Source organism: Dipodomys spectabilis, unplaced genomic scaffold (assembly GCF_019054845.1).
Source record: "Dipodomys spectabilis isolate Male_0828 unplaced genomic scaffold, ASM1905484v1 ptg000234l, whole genome shotgun sequence".
NCBI lineage: Eukaryota > Metazoa > Chordata > Mammalia > Rodentia > Heteromyidae > Dipodomys > Dipodomys spectabilis.
In genome coordinates this window covers 17,341,328-17,359,269 of record NW_024870911.1, presented here as the reverse complement: position 1 = coordinate 17,359,269, position 17,942 = coordinate 17,341,328, and the positions used below count along the sequence as shown (strand labels likewise).

Here is a 17,942-nt window from a genome sequence, read left to right as displayed (position 1 = left end):
CCTGGGCACTGTCCCTCAGCTCTTCAGCTCAAGGCTAGCACTCTACCACTTGATCTATAGTGCCACTTTCAGCTTTTTCTGCTTATGTGGTGCTGAGGAATTGAACCCAGGGCCTCATGCATGCAAGGCAAGCACTCTACCACTGAGCCACCTTCCCAGCCCCCCCCCCAATAAAATTTAGAAATAAAATTGGTAGATAATGGCTAAGAGTAATGGGAGGAGTTTAGGATGATACCAAGGATTTTATTTTCAGAGCTGGGGATTAAGCCCAGATCTTTGCATATGCTAATAAGCAGGATTGAAACACTGTGTCCAGCTGAATATATTCTTCTACTCATTATTCCGTTTTTTTTTTGTTGGTCATGGGGCTTGAACTCTGGGCTTGGGCGCTGTTCTTGCGCTCTTCAGGTCAAGGCGAGCACTCTACTGCTTAAGCCACAGCGCCACTTCTGGTTTTCTAGTGGTTTATTTATAGATAAGAGTCTCACGGACTTTCCTGCCTGGGCTGGCTTTGAACTGAGATCCTCAGATCTCAGCCTCCTGATTAGGATCACAGGAGTGAGCCACCAATGCCCAGCTTAACTTGTTTTTATATATCTATTTGAGCTGAGTGCTAGTGGCTCATGCCTATAATCCTAGCTTCTCAGGAGTCTTGAGATCTGAGGGACTTTTCCAGCAGGGGCAAGAAAAGTCCTTGAAAGTTTTAGCTCCATAAATCATGCCTAACATTTGTACTATGGCCAAAAATCTCCCTTTCATGAGATAGCTTTTCATTGACTGTACTTTTTGGGGACAGATCAAACACCAAGTTCATCCAACAAGAAGCCATAACTTTATTAATGATAGAAACAGTACAAATTTCAAACCAAGCTTCAGTTACCCTCTTGAAACACAGACACACAAAAAAAGGGTCCTTGTTTTCATATGGTTACATTGTTAATTCCTGTAAAAGAAAAAACAAGTAGTTAAAGGCGAAGTGCAAATTCTGGTCATTAAAACCTAAGGCTACTAAAAGTAGGCTTTGGAAAGAGGCTTTTAATTTAGGGTCTATCATACAGAGAAAAGTCATTATTAGCCAAGGCAGAAGCTACTTAGGCATAATAAACTGTGTTGGTGCATGCTTTGTAATCCTAATACTTGAAGGCAGAGACAAGAAGATCCAATGTTAAATGCTACCTCAGCATACATACAGTTTTAGGATATTTGGGCTCAGACAGTAAACAAAAACTTACCATTATAGCATTTACAATATCATTACTATTATTCTTCAGGGCTCGGACTGCCTTTGCTCTTGACACATTTGCTTGTGACATGACCAATTCTATGTCCTTAACTTCCACACCTGTTTCATCAACCTAAAAGAGAGAAAAATCTTAATAAAAGGTAAGAACAACTAAAGTAGTTCTTGGAAGACATCTTTTGAATGTAGTTCAAACAAACCAAAACCATATAATTCTGGGGGAGTTTAAAAATTTTTTTGTGCAAGTACTGAGGGTACTCTAAGCTTGGCTTTTCCGCTCCAGACTGGGGCTCTACCACTTGAGCTCATACTTCCACCTCTGGCTTTTTGGTTGTTCATCAGAGCCAAGAGTCTCATGGACTTTCCTGACCAGGCTGCTTTGAACCACAATTTTTTTTTTTTTTTTTGGTCTAGTCGTGGGGCCTGAACTCTGGGCCTGGGTGCTGTCCCTCAGCTCTTTCAGCTCAAGGCTAGCACTCTACCACTTGAGCCATAGCGCCACTTCTGGCTTTTTTTTTTCCTGCATATGTGGTGCTGAGGAATGGAACCCAGGGCCTCATGCATGCAAGGCAAGCGCTCTACCACTGAGCCAACTTCCTAGCCCTGAACCACAATTTTCATATCTCAGTGTCCTAAGTACACAGAATTTCAGGCATGAGCCACCAACTTTGAACTAAAACATTTTGCTATACAGAAAGGTTTTAAAAGTTCCTAGTATACCTCTTCTTCTTCACTCTCCTCTTGTACAGTTGGAGTCTGTGTGTTTTCTTGAATGTTTGAGACAGCTTCACCTTGAACTTTGAATTTCTCAGCAGCTGCTAACTGTGCTTGCTGAGATAAGTCTTCAATCTACAGGGAAAAGAATACATTCATGTGAATAGATCAGTTTTTAATACATTAAAAGGAAATGTGTACCTTTCAAAAATCACTCAAAATTCATTTTAGGTATCTTGCAATGTACCTGTAAACCGCCCTCATTCAGAGTGTCACTATAGAAACAAGGATGATTTTATCCCCCAAGGGATATTTGGTAATATCTGGAGATTTTTTGTAAATGAAGCTGCTAAATATCAACAGTGCATAGAATAGCCCTTTTTGAAGATAATGTCAAATAGGGTTGGTTTGGATCAACACTTAAAGTGTTACTCTTTTACCTTGGCTTCCCCAAAAACTATGTAGGTATCTGAAGCTGGGCTCTTGTAGACATCTGGTTTTGTGATGACAAAGAGAATATTCTTTGATTTCCGGATAGTGACTCTAGTAACTCCTGTTACTTGCCGAAGACCCAGTTTGGACATAGCCTACGAAATAGAACATCAAATTTTTAATTTTAGAAGGAAGTTTTAGAAAGCAAAGAAAGTTAATAACTCAACATTTCTAATATAGACCTTCTACTCTAAAGTTGCTTCATCACAATCTTTTTTTTTTTGCTCAAAGCTGGTACTTGAAACCACAGCTCTAATTTTTGTCTTTTTGTTGTTTGTTTTTTTTGGGGGTCCGGTCAGGGGGCCTGAACTCTGGGCCTGGGCGCTGTCCCTCAGCTCTTCAGATCAAGGCTAGCATGCTACCGCTTGAGCCATAGCACCACTTCCGGCTTCCCTCCCCTGCTTATGTGGTGCTGAGGAATCGAACCCAGGGCCTCATGCATGCAAGGCAAACACTCTACCACTGAGCCACCTTCCCAGCCCTCTATTTTTATGGCTTTTTGCTGGTGAACTGGAGATCTTAAGATCTTAGCCTCCTGAGAAGTTAGCATTATAACAGACATGAGCCACCAGTTTCTTCGTAATTTATCTTACCTTTCGTGCCTTCTTTTCACTCCGACTCTGTTTTGCTTTACTGACTGGTTCTTCATCAATTTCTGCTGCTGCTGCCAGCTAAGAAGATAGAAGAGCTTTAAGTTAAATGACACTTAACATCTGGACACAATCTTCCATATGGTTTTCCTTCATAAAGGTTCCAAATTCCTAGTCCAAAAGCTGTATCTGGCCAACCTTGGCTCTCTAGTTCTTCCTTTTGAGACACACAGTCTTTGTTATGGAGCCCATGCTGGCCTTGAACTTAAAATCCTCCTACTTCAGACTCCTGAGGTGCTGGAATATAGACCTGCATGACCATATCTGGTGTTTCTAACATTTCTTTGATGCAATTACTAAGAGTAAGAGAATACCTACTTGGGCTTGTTGTGTGGCTGCTTGTGTGGAGTCTTGTTCCTCGAGCTCTGGTACTGATTCATCACTGTCAGATTCTGTTCCAGACCCTAAAATGACAAGAATTTTCACTATTTTTATAGCAAAGGTTTTAAGGAGGAATTTAATTAATCTCACCCTGGTCTGCCTAAAGTAGAGCACACTGATTTCTGCTAGGCCTTACAAAGTTAACGTAAACGAAATGGCTTAATGAAGCCAGCTTGACAGTCTCCAACTTATAAACCAGCATTAAAGACCTACCCTCAGAAATGAGGGACAATCTTGAGACTTAGCCAAACAGCTTATGTATGTAACTGCTTTTTTCCCCCCCCAAGGTCTTCATTTCTTGGCACACATACCAAGCCCTCTTTTAATTCCAAATTTTACTCTATAGCATAAACCATCCCAGTAAAGTGCTGGCCAAAAGGTACCTGTACAAATTAATATCACAGTACAAAGGGAAAACAGGCAGTGGCACTTTTTCCTCATCTTGTAAACTGGGTCAGAGGTCAGAAGCAGTTGTATACACACTCTGGCCTTCTTTCATAGTCATACTAGCAATTGAATCACATCATCACTGAAAATTCTCAATTATGTCCAGTTCAAATAGTCAGCTTCTCCACTAGTGACTCTCACAATTTCTTCCAAACATAATTTGTCTCACAATTGGAAGGCCAAGCATCAACAGATACTACTGGGGAAGGGGAGGGGCATAAAGCATACACTGGCACCATTTTCAGGGAGAAAAACAGACCTCTACATTTTTAAGGAAAGGGAATCCCTGGGCAATTGGTCATTACTATGTTTAAGTAGAAAGAAATATAAGTATAGCTACAGATGTCCCAATATTTTAGTAAATCCCAGGCCCAGGGATAAGGTTAAGTTAGTGATAAGGATTAGAACAAATAAAAGATTTGGTAGATCTTGGCTTTCAAGTCAGATCATTTAGGTAAAAAGGATAGATCCAGGTTAGTCTGGACATTACAGAAGACACAAAATACTATCTGAGATGATGAAAACCAAGATTTAGTTTCATATTCCTAGAGCTTTTGAACTATCATTCTATGTACTATGTGCAAACTCAAGCAGATATATATACTGGACAAAGGGGCGCATCCTAAGGTTAGTACTGGTGGGTAGCCCCCCAAGAGGGGTGTGGGCGACACACCATGCACACGGCAAACCAAGGCAAATACCCTTGTTGTTCTTCAAAACAGGTTGCTTGGCAGAGGGGGTTGGGACAGGGATCCCAGCAGGTTTAGGGGTGGGCATGTTGACGAGGATCGGCTGGAAAGGCACTCCCCCAGAGACTGGTTCCGGGGGAATCAGAGGCGGCAGCTCATCCTCATCAGCAGGGGTTGGGGGCTTAGAGGGCAATTCCAGCACCAGTCCAGGTGAGGATGGAAGAAATGGCTGTTTAGGAAGCAGAGGGGGAACTGGGGAAGGAGCGAGAGACAGAGGGACTTGTGGAGTGGGTCCTGGAGAGACAGATGTTGACTCTGCTTTAGGAAGGACATTCTTAGGGGCAACTGCTGCTGGAAGGGTAGATGTCTTAGAACTAGCAGACAAGGGTCCCTTTGGAGAATGCAAAGCATCTTTGCCTTTTGCAGGACATATAGGGTGGGTTTTTGTAGTCTTTGAAGTGTCTTTCTGCACTGGGATGGTCACTTGAGAGACTGGAGCCACTGTAGAACGGGGTTCATTAGTCTCATTCTTAGCTGGGGGATCTGAGCACTTAGGAGATGTAGAATTCTTGGCTCCTCCTGGGCCTTTCTGAGCAGGAGCAGTGATGTTTGGTGTACTTTCCCGAGCTGGGCCAACAGGTACTCCTCCTTTGAGAGACGTAGGACCTTTCTTTGTTAGAAGCCCTTCGAATGTCTGAGGGGCACTGGTACCCATGGTACAAGTGACCGACAGTGGGGGAACAGGGGAACCTTTGGGTAAGGGAGGAGCAATGGCTGAGAGAATGGAGGACTCTGAGGATGCAGCCTCTTTGTGAGAGGAGACAGTCTCAGCTGGGAGAGTTTTCGGAGAGGAAGAAGTGATGACTAATGGAGTGGGAACTACTTTGGAGGTTGAAGCTTCTGGGACCTCTTTGGGGGAAGGAGTCCCAGCTGGGACAGTGGGGGTACCTGTGGGAGATGGGGTTGCTGGAGCCTCTTTGGGGGAGGGAAGAGTCACAACTGGGGCAGTAGGAGTGCCTCTGAGAGATGCTGCTGTAGTTTCTTGGGGGGCTGCAGTTGCTCTGGCCTTTTGTTGGGAAGGAGTAATAATTGGGCCACTGTTGATCTCTTTGGGGGCTGCAGTTGCTGGGGCATTTTGGGGGGACATCTCAATGGGGACCCCTTTGGTGGATGGGGTGGCTGAGGCCTTTTGTGGGTAGGGAGGAATCTCAGGTGAGGAAATGGAGGCCTTTTTGGGAGTTGAAACTTCTGGGACTTCTTCGGGGACTGCAGTAGCTAGGACTTTTTTTGGGGAGGGGGTTCCTGAGTCCTGTTTGGAAGCTGAAGCTGCTGGGGCCTTTTTAGGGGGTGGGATTTCTTCTGCCTTTTTGGGGACTGCAGTGGCTGAAACCTTTTTAGAGGATGACATTTCTGATGCCTTTTTTGGGGATGAGGTTTCTGTCTCCATTTTGGGGGCTGCAGTGGCTAGAGCCTTTTTAGAGGGTAAGGCTTTTGTTTCTTTGGGAGCTGCAGTGGCAGGGGCCTTTATTTGCAGTGTGTTTTTTTGAGTGTCTTTTGGAACCACAGCGGTTGGAATCTTTTTGGGAGATGGTGTTTCTAGGAGCTCTTTGGTGGCTGCAGTGGCTGGGGGCCTTTTAGAGGGTGGGGTCTTTTTGAGCGATGGAGTTTCTGAGGCTTCTTTGGGGGCTGCAGTGGCAGGAACCTTTTTGGAAGATGGCGTTTCTGGGGCTTCTTTGGGAGTCAAAGTTGCTGGGGCCTTTTTGGGGGATACATTTTCTGGGGAACCTAAAGGAGCTGCAGTGGCTGGAACCTTTTGAGGTGGGGTCTTTTTGAGAGATGAGGTTTCTGGGGCTTCTTTGGGGGCTGCTGGGGGATTTTTGGGAGATGGAGTTTCTGGGGCTTCTTTGGGGGCTACAATGGCTAGGGCACTTTTTTGGAGTATGGTTTCTCTGGAAGCTTCAGTGGCAGGAGCCTTTTTAGGAGACAGAGATTTTGGGGCCTTTTTGGAAGGTGGGGTTTCTGGGGCTTCTTTGGGAGCTGCAGTGGCTAGAGCTTTTTTGGGGAGTGGAGTTTCTGTGGCCTCTTTGGAGGCTGCAGCTGGAGCTTTTTTAGGGGGTGGGGTTTGTGGGGCCTCTTTGGGAGCTGCAGCAGCAGGAGCCTTTTTGGGCGACAAAGCTTTTGGGGCCTTTTTGGAGGATGAGATTTCTGGGGTCTCTTTAGGGGCTGCAGTGGCTGGTGTCTTTTTTTGGGGTGGAGTTCCTGGGGCCTCTTTGGTGGTTGTGGTCTTTTTAGAGGGTGAAGTTTCTGATGCCTCCTTGGAGGCTATAGTAGCTGGGTCATTCTTTGAGAGTGAGGGTTCTGGGGTCTCTTTGGGGGCTGTAGTAGCTGGGGCCCTTTTAGAGGGGAGAGTTTCTGGGGCCTCTTTGGGGGTTGTGGTAGCTGAAGCCTTATTTGGGAGTGGGATTTCTGGGGTCTCTTTAGGAGTTGTGGCTGGGACCTTTTTCTGGGGTGGGACTTCTGGAGCCCCTTTGGGGGATGTTACTTTGGCCTTTTTCTGAGGTGGGATTTCTGGGGCCTCTTTGGGGGTTGTATCTGGGGCCTTTTTATGGGATGTGGTTTCTGGGACCTCTTTGGGGACTGCTGTAGCTGGGGCCTTTTTTTTGGATGAGGCTTCTGGGGCCTCTTTGGGGGCTGCAGTAGCTGGTGCCTTCTTTTTGGATGAGGCTTCTGGGGCCTCTTTGGGGGCTGCAGTAGCTGGTGCCTTCTTTTGGGGTGAGGTTTCTGGGGCCTCTTTGGGGGCTGCAGTAGCTGGTGCCTTCTTTTGGGGTGGGGTTTCTGGGGCCTCTTTGGGGACTACAGTAGCTGGTGTCTTTTTTAGGGATGAGGTTTCTGGGGCCTCTTTGGGGGCTACAGTAGCTGGTGTCTTTTTTGGGGGCGAGGTTTCTGGGGCCTCTTTGGGGGCTACAGTAGCTGGTGTCTTTTTTGGGGGCGAGGTTTCTGGGGCCTCTTTGGGGGCTACAGTAGCTGGTGTCTTTTTTGGGGGTAAGGTTTCTGGGGCCTCTTTGGGGGCTACAGTACCTGGTGCCTTTTTTGGGGATGAGGTTTCTGGGGCCTCTTTGGGGGCTACAGTACCTGGTGCCTTTTTTGGGGATGAGGTTTCTGAGGCCTCTTTGGGGACTACAATAGCTGGAGCCTTTTTCAGAGGTGGGGTTTCTGGGGCCTCTTTGGGGGCTACAGTACTTGGTGCCTTTTTCGGGGGTGGGGTTTCTGGGGCCTCTTTGGGGGCTGCAGTAGCTGGTGTCTTTTTTGGGGGTGAGGTTTCTGGGGCCTCTTTGGGGGCTGCAGTAGCAGGAGCCTTTTTCAGAGGTGGGGTTTCTGGGGCCTCTTTGGGGGCTGCAGTAGCTGGTGTCTTTTTCGGGGGTGAGGTTTCTGGGGCCTCTTTGGGGGCTGCAGTAGTTGGGGCCTTTTTCGGAGGTGGGGTTTCTGGGGCCTCTTTGGGGGCTGCAGTAGTTGGGGCCTTTTTCAGAGGTGGGGTTTCTGGGGCCTCTTTGGGGGCTGCAGTAGCTGGGGCCTTTTTCAGAGGTGGAGTTTCTGGGGCCTCTTTGGGGGCTGCAGTAGCTGGTGTCTTTTTTGGGGGTGAAGTTTCTGGGGCCTCTTTGGGGGCTACAGTAGTTGGGGCCTTTTTCAGAGGTAGAGTTTCTGGGGCCTCTTTGGAGGCTGCAGTAGCTGGTGCCTTTTTTGGGGGTGAGGTTTCTGGGGCCTCTTTGGGGGCTACAGTAGCTGGGGCCTTTTTGGGGGATGAGGTTTCTGAGGCTTCTTTGGGGACTGTACTAGCTGAGGCCCTTTTTGGGGTTGTAGCAGGGACATTTTTGGGGGGTGAGGTTTCTGGGACGTCTATGGGGGCTGCAATAGCTGGGCCCTTCTGGGGGGATGGGATTTCTGGAGCCTCTTTGGGGGCTGTAGTGGATGGGGCCTTCTTGGGAGATGGGATTTCTGAGGCCTCTTTGGGAAGTAGTACAGTTTCTGGAGTATCTCTGGGGGCCTTAGTGGCCAGGGTCTTTTTAGGACATGGGGTTTTTTGAGCCTCTTTAAGGGCTGCAGCAGTTGAGCCCTTTTTGTGATGTAGTATATCTGGGGTCTTTTGGGGGCAAGGAGGAATCTCAGATAGGGCAGCGGGGACTCCTTTGGAGGTGGGAGTTTCAGCTGTAGGAGTAGGGGCCACAGTTGCTGGTGTCTTTTGGGGGAAGGGAGGAATCTTCGTTGGGGAAATAGTGGCTCCTTTGGGGGATGGAGCTGCTGCCACCTTTTTGGGGGAGGGAGGAGTAATAGCTGGGGGATTCAGGGGCTCTTTAGGGTTAAGTGTGCCTGGTACCTCTTTGAAAGAGGGAGGAAGCAAGGTTGAAGGAGTGGGCATTTCTTTGGACAATGGGGTTGCTCCTAGGGATGGAAGAGTGGAAGAATGTTTGTTTAGTGAGTCTTTAGAGCCTAGAGAAGAAAGATTGGCCTCTGGAAGGAAGGAAGCCTCAACTGGAGAAAGAGATGAGAGATTCCCAGCAGGAATAGTAGAATGCTTATTGGATGGCAGTATTTTAGCCTGAGGGGACACATTAGTCTTTATAGGAGATGGGGAGTCACCTAGGTATGTCAGAGTTTCTTTGAAAGATGCAGTAACAGAAGCAACAGAGTTATCAGGGTGCCCTTCAGGAGAGGAAGCCAAAGGTGCCAAAGCTATATGAGAACCATCAACTTTCTTTGCCCCTGTAGGAGAAATCTCAACTGGGGAAGGAGTGGGAAAGTGAACAACAGACTTGGGAATTTCAGAGGTCAGTGACATGGTAGCATTTTGGGGAGCTAAAGCCATACCTGGAGCTATAGGGCAACTTTCAGAGGCTGGAGGAACCAAAGGTAAAGTAGTACCAGTTGAAGTACCCTTAGTTGTGTATTTTTTAGGAGCTAAAGAGAGTTCTTCTAGAACTGTAGTTGCAGAAGTAGAGGGACCTTTGGTAGTTCTTGCAGGATCAAAACCTTCCAAAGTAAAGGTAGCCTCAGTTGGAGCAGTGATAGAACTTTTGAGAAGCAGGCTAGCAGGATCTGGGCTAGTATAAGGATTGGTCTTGCCTATAGAGATTGGGGAGTTAACACCCAGACAAGCAGCAGTAGAATCCGCTGGCTTGGTCACAGGGAGAGGCCCTGTAAGACCTTTCATTGCTGGAGTGGTTTCAGGTATTTTCTCCAGAGATGATGTACTTTCAAGAGAGGGAGAAATTTTAGGGGATGTCAGAGCTAAAGGTAGTAGAGTAGGATCTTTCTTGTCAGGAAGTCCTGCCTGGGCTGGAGAAATGGGGACTCCTATGTTTGCCAATACTGAAGCAGGGCAGGTTTTGAAGTCTTCAGAAGCTGGCAGAGGAGAGACTGGTACACCCTGAGTAGATGCTACCTGAGTAGGAAGCTCATTACGAGCCTCTGGTTGTATAACCAAGTTGGCAGAAGTTGGTTTTTTACTACTTATGATACCTGATGAATCTGCAGGGGACACACAAGTAGCTATCTCAAAGGTAGCAGGTGACATAGAAATCATTGAAGTGTTAGTCACAACTGGGGTGGTTCTGACAGAAGCTTCTTTCAAGCCTGTTCCTGAAGAAGCAGGAATCTGGGTCATCAAAGGCTGAAGATGTGAGGTATTAGCAGAGCCTTTGAGAATGAGAGAGGCTGTAGGGGATAATAAAGAAGCTTTATCTAGGGATTCAGAAGGGTTGTAAGATGCTATACTAGTGGTGGAAGAGTGGTCTTTGTCAACAGACTGAGCTACAACAGCAGAAGCTGGCACACCCACTGGAAGAGGAATCATAGCATCAGCAACCAGCTCCTTTCTTGAAGGAAGGGGAGAAATCACACACTTCTGAGATAGATAAGAGGCTCCCTGGGAAGAATTATCTACAGAAATGGTATTCACTATATGATCCGACAGAGTATTGGTACCTCTTTGATCTGAAGACTGGATAGGGGAACCCAAAGGACTCTGATATACAGCCACAGGAGAGCCCAGAGAAGTGGGAGAAGCTGGGGGGATGTTGGGAGCTATAGTCTTTTGAGCAGGTACACCAACAGGCCCCTTTAGACTGAGGCTTAACATGCTTTGTGGGGTCAGACCTGAGGAAATAGGGACATTTTGAACATGAGAAGTGATGACTGAGGGACTGATGGGTAGTGTCTTAGCACAGGAGGTCATTCCAGACTGAACCGAGGCCAAGGGTGTTACAAGGTGGGAAGGAATGGTACTAACTATACCTGGAGAATCTGGAGTTGTACCTTTTGGATTAGGCCTTACCTGAGAGGGATCTTGAGGAGGGGAGGTTTTTGGTTCTGAGGGAGCAATGGGAGCCGATAGGGGTGTCACTGACCCTGACACAGTTAGAGTAGCTGGTGGGAGTGAGCTAACAGGATTAGGTGGGAAAACTGAACTCTTCTGAATGGAGTGAGGAGCCAATGCAACCAGAGACAAGGGAGCTGAAGGAGAATGGGCACCTTTCAGAGCTGGACCTATCATTGGAGAGGCCAGAGCTAATGCAGCTGGAGAGATGGGAGGCCCTATTAGGTGTGGCAGGAAAGTTGGGGTGTCAGGGGCAGTTTCCATAGTCATTCCAGAGGACGGGTGGGGAAAAGAAACTTCAAAAGGAGTTGAGGCAATAGTGGGTGAAGGGACCAGGGAAGGATGGTTAGCAGTTGCTACAGGACATTGTTGGGAGGGCAGGGAACAAGGAGAGGAAAGGGGAGGCCCATGCTGCCCTAAGGCAGCAGTGACATTCAAGGCTGAAGACATAGGAAGCACAGCTGGAAGGAAAAAGCAAAAAAGGAGATAAAGGGAGGGGGGAAAAAGGTGAGTTGTACAGCCCAATTGGTTTAACATGCCTCACAGGAAACAATGTAGTTTAAATCTGAGAATGAAGGTCACCACACAGGATTAGACAAAGGAAGGTGACAAACAACACCAACTTTTCCCAAACATACTTCATTGGTCAAGTGCCAAATATACTGTTCTAGCTCCACTCCCCTCTAGTTCCCACTGCCCAAGTTCTACCAAATTTACTTACTTTAAGATAGGTAAAGTCTTAGACTATCTCTAACTAAAGAGCACAGGACCAGGAGTAGATTGGGAACATGTTTTCCGCCCTCTTCCAGTTGTGCCCTCTCCTGAGTGGAGAGGGAATAGATTAAAATGGACTCTCCATTCCCAAGTCTTTTCTCACAGCAATAGAATTACCACTAGAACAGCTGTGCTACCCTGTATACCCAAGGATCATAAAATAACTAAAACAGTGAAAACCGAACAAGGAAGGCAGACTGAACAGATGGGGAGTCAGAGCTAAATGAGAAAAAGCAGGTTTTTAATACTCTGGAAAACTCAGAACTTCATACTTAATGTTAAAAACCGTCACCCTCTATAAGCCTCAGTTTACTTAACAAAACCAGAAAGAAAAAAAACACCTAACCACAAATGGGTTGGACTCCATTTTCCCTTCCTCAGGAATGTTAGCTCTTCAGACATCAATCCAAAATGATTTAGATCTCCAGAGAGGGCGCTTAGTCATAAGAGTGGGAACTGCATTATGAAATTCTAACCCAATTTATTAAACCACCCTGTAGTTCTATTTTGGAAGTGGAGAGAACTAAGAGTAAGAGAACATTCCAGATTCCTACCCCTTAATCTGGGTATTTCATTCTAGCAAAACAGACCAATATTGGATACTATATTAAAACAAAAAAAGGTTTTCTGATGGAGGGGAAAAAAATACCATTCAAAAGGTAGGTTTAAAAGAAAAGGTAAAGCTCATGGCACCCAAATCCACAATTCACTGAACCAGCTATTTCTGAGGCTCTTATATAGTATGAGACTATAGGAAAGAAAGGTGACTGAACTAGTTTTTCCTGAAGAACTGGTAAGCTGAAGACATAATTACAGTGCAAATACTTTCAAACTTATTAACCAGAACTTAAAACATGGGACGTTGTCTTCTTAGTGGACCTAAAGATGGGATGAAGTCCAAATCACTAGTGTTGACACTGTAACTGATTCCCTGAGCCAGCTTTTTCATTCATTAGAACAACACTAATTATAGTTACAGTCACTCCCTTAATATAAGCCTTCTGCACAAGCTTAGGACTAATAAGGAATGTTTAACAGCATTAACATACAATGCTTGTGAAGAGTTTTACAGCTGGGAACCAGAATTGCTAAATTCACCTACTTTCCAACACTTCTAAAATTAAGTTCAATGAGACAATCTTCACATTGCTCATTAAGCAGCCCTGAGGTCTCCTTTCTTTCCTAGCAGCTGTATTAATCCCTTCAGCTGCTAAAGTCAGACAGGTGGGGAGGGAGAACCTTAATGCTTTTATCTATAAACAACTTAATTTTAACTTCAAAAGGAGACAGTTGTCCTAGAGTGACAGGTGGAACATATACATATAAATCTGTCATAAAAAAATAACAGAACCAACAAGTCTTAGGGATACCTTCACTCAGCTCTCTACAACCGAGTTAGCAACACTGCCATTTCACATTTCTTTCCTACTACTTCTCTTTCCTATCGAGACATGCTTCAACAAGAATACAAAACTTGCTTTCACAGAATTCTACACCCATTACTTTAAAAAACACCAAAGAAAAGCCTCATTTCAATCTTGGGTTCCATATAATGGTTTAGACACCATTCCAGTACACTAGAAATATCTCAGCTTACTGACCTAGCAGGACTCTGGGGCTCAGTAGGACACATTTATCACCACATCCAGCTCACCCAGACATGTGATGAAGGCGCAATGCCAAGCCCTGCTATCTAAAACCTTGATGCAACTTGCTGGCTGAACTTCCCAAAAGCTCAGTTCTTGGCCTGCCTATGTATCATCAAGTCCCAAAAGGTAAGACTCTCCAAGTCTCTCCCCTCAGTTTTTCTGGAGGTGGAGGGTCCACAGAACTAATTGAGTCAGTTGACATAATGCACAAAGCAGGCTACAACTTGTCTTTATTTTTATTCCACCCCCCCTCAAGTTCTTGCAACACAACAGTTAACTTTGTGGTCTTTCTTGCCCTGGTAAAGCAACAAACCCAATCATTAATACTTTAATGATGGCAAACTCTACAAAGCAGGTACGTAATTCCTCTTTTTACCCACCAAAAGACATTATGAGCTATGGGGGGCGGGGGAGAGGGGGCCGCGCCTGTGACACCTACCTGTCTCAGCCTGGGGCTGTGGCAACTCCTGCTCTGTAGCAGGGACGGTTTCTGTGGCTTCACCGGGCATTTCTGAAGGGAATAAAAAGGAGGCCTAAATTGACTGGCATGCATTCAATCTGTCCCACCAAGAGCCAAGTATTAAGATCTCTGTGAAAGGGTAGGAAAACAAATCCCAAAGATCTGGGGGACAACCTAGGAATAAGGCATCTCTGTCTATATTGACTCTCAGACTTCTACCAAGCGGATCACCTCTCAACCAAGCTGCTTCACCCCGAGGTGGCAGCGTCCAGGTCTCGCTGTATTCCAATTACTGACCCATAAAACCAGAAATCACCACTGCGTTCTCGACCCCGAGGGGGTACGGGAATGCTCCTGGCGTAGAAGACCCCACTGTGAGCCCTCCTCCCTCCTAACGCCCCCGAACCCTGTCTGGACCACTTCCAAGAGCCAGGAGGTTGCCTTAAGTCACCATGGGACCGGCGTTGGGGGAGTTCTAATGTTGTGATCCCCCGTGGCCTAGCTGCCGCGACTCGGAAGCGGGCCCCAACCGTAGGCTCAACGCGACTCCAGCCCGCCCGCGGCCCTTACGTCCTACTTCTCAACCGCAGACCCCCATTTTGCCCAGAGGCCCGCGACAAGTAGAAACACTGTAGCCCCTCCCAAAGCCTCCAAACCTTCCTAACTCTTAAGTCTTCCGGGCGACCCAGCCTTCGAGGAAGGCAGATGGCAGCGGATAGAGTGGCGGCGCAGACGGCACTTACTGCGCGAAGGACGCGGAGCCAAGATGGCGGTAGAGAGAGAACTGGCGAGAGCGTGACCCACGCCTGTGCCGCAGAAGGAAGCCGGAGCGGAGGAGGCGGGACCTTGATCTGCTTCCGGGTCGAGCGCGGCGGCCAGACACTTTCTTTAACGGGGCACCCGTCAGGTTGTTGTCGGCGTGGGGGCGGGGACCAGGTCTAAATAAGGCTAACAATTCTTAAGCGGACGTGCCGGCCTTGGCCGCCCTTCCCTTCCCTTGGGAGGCTCAAGCTCCGCCCGCAGTGGCCGCGGCGGTTTAGTATCCTCGTCCCTGCTACTAATTCAGGAAGACATTAAGTGAATGCAGCTGGTGTGGTGGTGCACACCTGTATTTCCAGCTCTCATGAGGCTGGGGTAAGAGGATCACCAGCTTGTGCCATATTGGGAGACCATGTATGTCTAAGAAAAACAATAATAAAAAATTGTCAGTGGCTCATGCCTGTAATTCTGAGGATCGCGGTTCGAAGCCAGTCGCAGCAGAAAAGTCCCTGCGAGACTCATCTCCAGTTAACCACTCTAAAACCAGAAGTGGTGGTGTGGCTCGAGTAGAGCGCTAGCCTTGAGCACAGAGAGGCTGGGGCAGCTCCCAAGCCCTGAGCTACAAGCCCCACAACCAACAACAAAAGCAAATATCACAGATTGTGTTCACATCATTAGAAAGTAGAAGCCCCAATTGTATTTTTGGACTATAGGGTAATGTAGTTATTTTGCTGTTAACTCTCCACTCCGGGGATGGGGGAGCACATAAGCACACATACAATTTTTTTTTTTTGGCCTATTTTGGAGAATTCTTACTCTAAAATCTTTAGGAGTCCAGGACCCTAAAAGTTGAGGGAACCATACTTCATACAGGATTCTTGAAAAGCAGAATATAAAATCAATTCTTCATTAATGAAAAGTCTACTGACTCCCATACCATAAGCAGCAGCATTGGGCTTAATAGTTTGAAGTTCTCACAGAAAGCATTGAAAAGTCCCAGTTCAACAAACAAACAAAAACTAGAAAGCTTGTATTTTCTTTTTGTCAGTCGTGGGGCTTGAACAGCCTGGGTGCTGCCTCCCTCAGCTCTTCAGTTCAAGGTTAGCTCTCTACCAGTTCAGCCATAGTGCCACTTCCGGTTTTCTGATGGTTTATTAGAGATGAGTTTCATGGACTTTCCTGCCTGGGCTGGCTTTGAATCATGATCCTCAGATCTCAGCCTCCTGAATAGCTAGGATTACAGGTGTGAGCCACTGGCTCTTGGCTGAAAGCTTGTATTTTCTTTTACTTTGTTTCTACCCTTCATCAATGAGTTGGCAAATTAGGAAAGAGAAGTCAATAGTATGTTTCTGTTCTCTTCAGGAGGCAAACATTAACTTCCTTTGTTTTCTTTTTTTTGATCCAACAGGCACTGCAACTTAGTACCTGACACTTTCAACTCATTGCTTGGCAGACTACCACCTAAGCTACCAACTGTTAACATTGACTTTTTTTTTTTTTGCCAGTCCTGGGGCTTGAACTCAGGGCCTAGGCGCTACCCTTGAGCTTCTTCTGCTCAAGGGTAGTGATCTACCACTTGAGCCACAGAGCCACTTCTGGCTTTTTCTGAGTAGCTTATTGGATAAGTCTCATGGATTTTCCTGCCCCTGCTGGCTTAGAAGCATGATCCTAAAATCTCAGCTCCTGAGTAGCTAGGATTACAGGTATGAGCTACTGGCACCTGGTAAACATTGACTTTTTAATGAGCATAGTATGTTCTGTAATTAATTTTATGGGTTAGTATTCCAGCTTTTATTCAAGGGCTTCCATATTAAAGATTAATAGCAACTAGACATTTATAAAACTATAGGAAGCGTAAACTGTCTCCCTTTGAAAGGGTTTTAGTCTTACTCTCCGAGCTCTTGAGATGAATAAATCTTTCATAATTTTGTACTCGAGATTTTTTTCCTGGGCACTGTCCCTGAACTTCTTTTGCTCAAGGCTAGGACTCTTAACACTTAAGCCACTGAGCCACTTCCAGCCTTTTCTGTTTTTGTGGTACTGAGGAATTGAACCTAGGGCTGCATGCATGCTAGGCAAGCACTCTACCACTAAGCCACATTCCCAGCCTGTGTACTCAGGAGTTTTAACTGACAAATTGATTTCAGATTTCAACTGAAGATTGGTCAGGTGTACTGGTACAAACCAGCCTAAGACCCAGTAAAACCTTATTTCAAAACACAAAATAAGGTGGGTAATGGTGGCTCAAGCCTGTAATCCTAGCTATTCAGGAAGCTGAGATCTGAGGATGGCAGTTCAAGCCAGCCCAGGCAGGAAAGTCTTTGTAACTCTTTTCTCAAGAAAAGCTGAAAGTGGTAGTGTGGTACTAGCCTTGAGCAAAAGTAGCTCAGGGACAGTGCCCAGACCCTGAGTTCAATGCTCAAGGGGAAAAAAAAGTCCTGATTACAAAATTACAAAAGATTTATTAATACATTTCAAGCCCCAGGGCTGGCAAAAAACAAAATTCTAGACTGAATAACATATAATACACATAAGGTCAAATAATGAGGAATTTTGCAAAATAGACTTTAATATTTTTTTCTTAAAAAGAGGAAGAAAAAAACATTTCAGTTTGTTACTGCTTTATAATCTGTTTGATATAAAACAAAAGACAAAAAAAGGATGGTGACAATGGAGAAAATAAAATGTTAAAGGCAAAACAGGGAAATTTTCATGACATTATAAAGAACACTATCCTGACAGCTTACTTCTCAATTCCCAGAAGACAGCATGTAAACTAGAATAGTTTTGTTTAGATTATAAAACCAATCAAGACAAATCTTGACCCTTTACAATCCACTATCCCCTAAAAAAAAAGAAAAAACAAAACTTTAAAAAATTTATACATATCTGTACAAAGTCTCAAGTGTTTTTTTGGTCAGTTGTGGGGCTTGAACTCTGGGCCATGGTACTATCCCTCAGCTCTTCAGCTCAAGTACTGCTTGCTCTACCACTTGAGCCACAGTGCCATTTCTAGCTTTTTTTGTTTATGTGGTACTGAGGAATCGAACTCAGGGCCTCATGCAAGAGAGGCAAACACTCTACCACTGAGCCACCTTCCCATCCTGTCTCAAGTGTTTTAACAAATACAATAGGTTTTCTTTCTTTCTTTTTTTTGCTGCCAGTCCTGGGGTTTGAACTCAGGTTCCCGGCTACTGTCCCTGAACTTCTTTTGCTCAAGGCTAGCACTCTTAACACTTGAGCCACAGTGCCACTACTGGATTTTTCTGTTTATGTAGTACTGAGGAATTGAACCCAGGGCTTCATGAATACTAGGT

The 17,942-nt window shown here is 45.9% G+C and overlaps 1 protein-coding gene across 3 annotated transcripts; it reads right to left on the bottom strand.

Annotated features, from left to right (window-relative positions):
• Window positions 1-809: 809 nt before the first annotated feature.
• Window positions 810-14,710, bottom strand: Naca (nascent polypeptide associated complex subunit alpha). 3 transcript variants are annotated; one of them, XM_042698900.1, is made up of 8 exons: window positions 14,610-14,710; window positions 13,846-13,917; window positions 3,415-3,500; window positions 3,040-3,117; window positions 2,395-2,541; window positions 1,961-2,089; window positions 1,233-1,355; window positions 810-943 (listed from the first exon to the last, which is right to left on the bottom strand). In XM_042698900.1, exons 2-8 carry the CDS (start codon window positions 13,913-13,915, stop codon window positions 929-931), a joined length of 648 nt encoding a protein of 215 aa, XP_042554834.1. In that variant the 5' UTR covers window positions 13,916-13,917; window positions 14,610-14,710; the 3' UTR covers window positions 810-928. The 3 variants fall into 3 exon arrangements, with proteins under 3 accessions (XP_042554834.1, XP_042554836.1, XP_042554835.1); XM_042698902.1 differs by lacking the exon at window positions 14,610-14,710 and adding an exon at window positions 14,532-14,550; XM_042698901.1 differs by lacking the exon at window positions 14,610-14,710 and adding an exon at window positions 14,523-14,541.
• Between the last annotated feature and the right edge of the window lie 3,232 nt (window positions 14,711-17,942).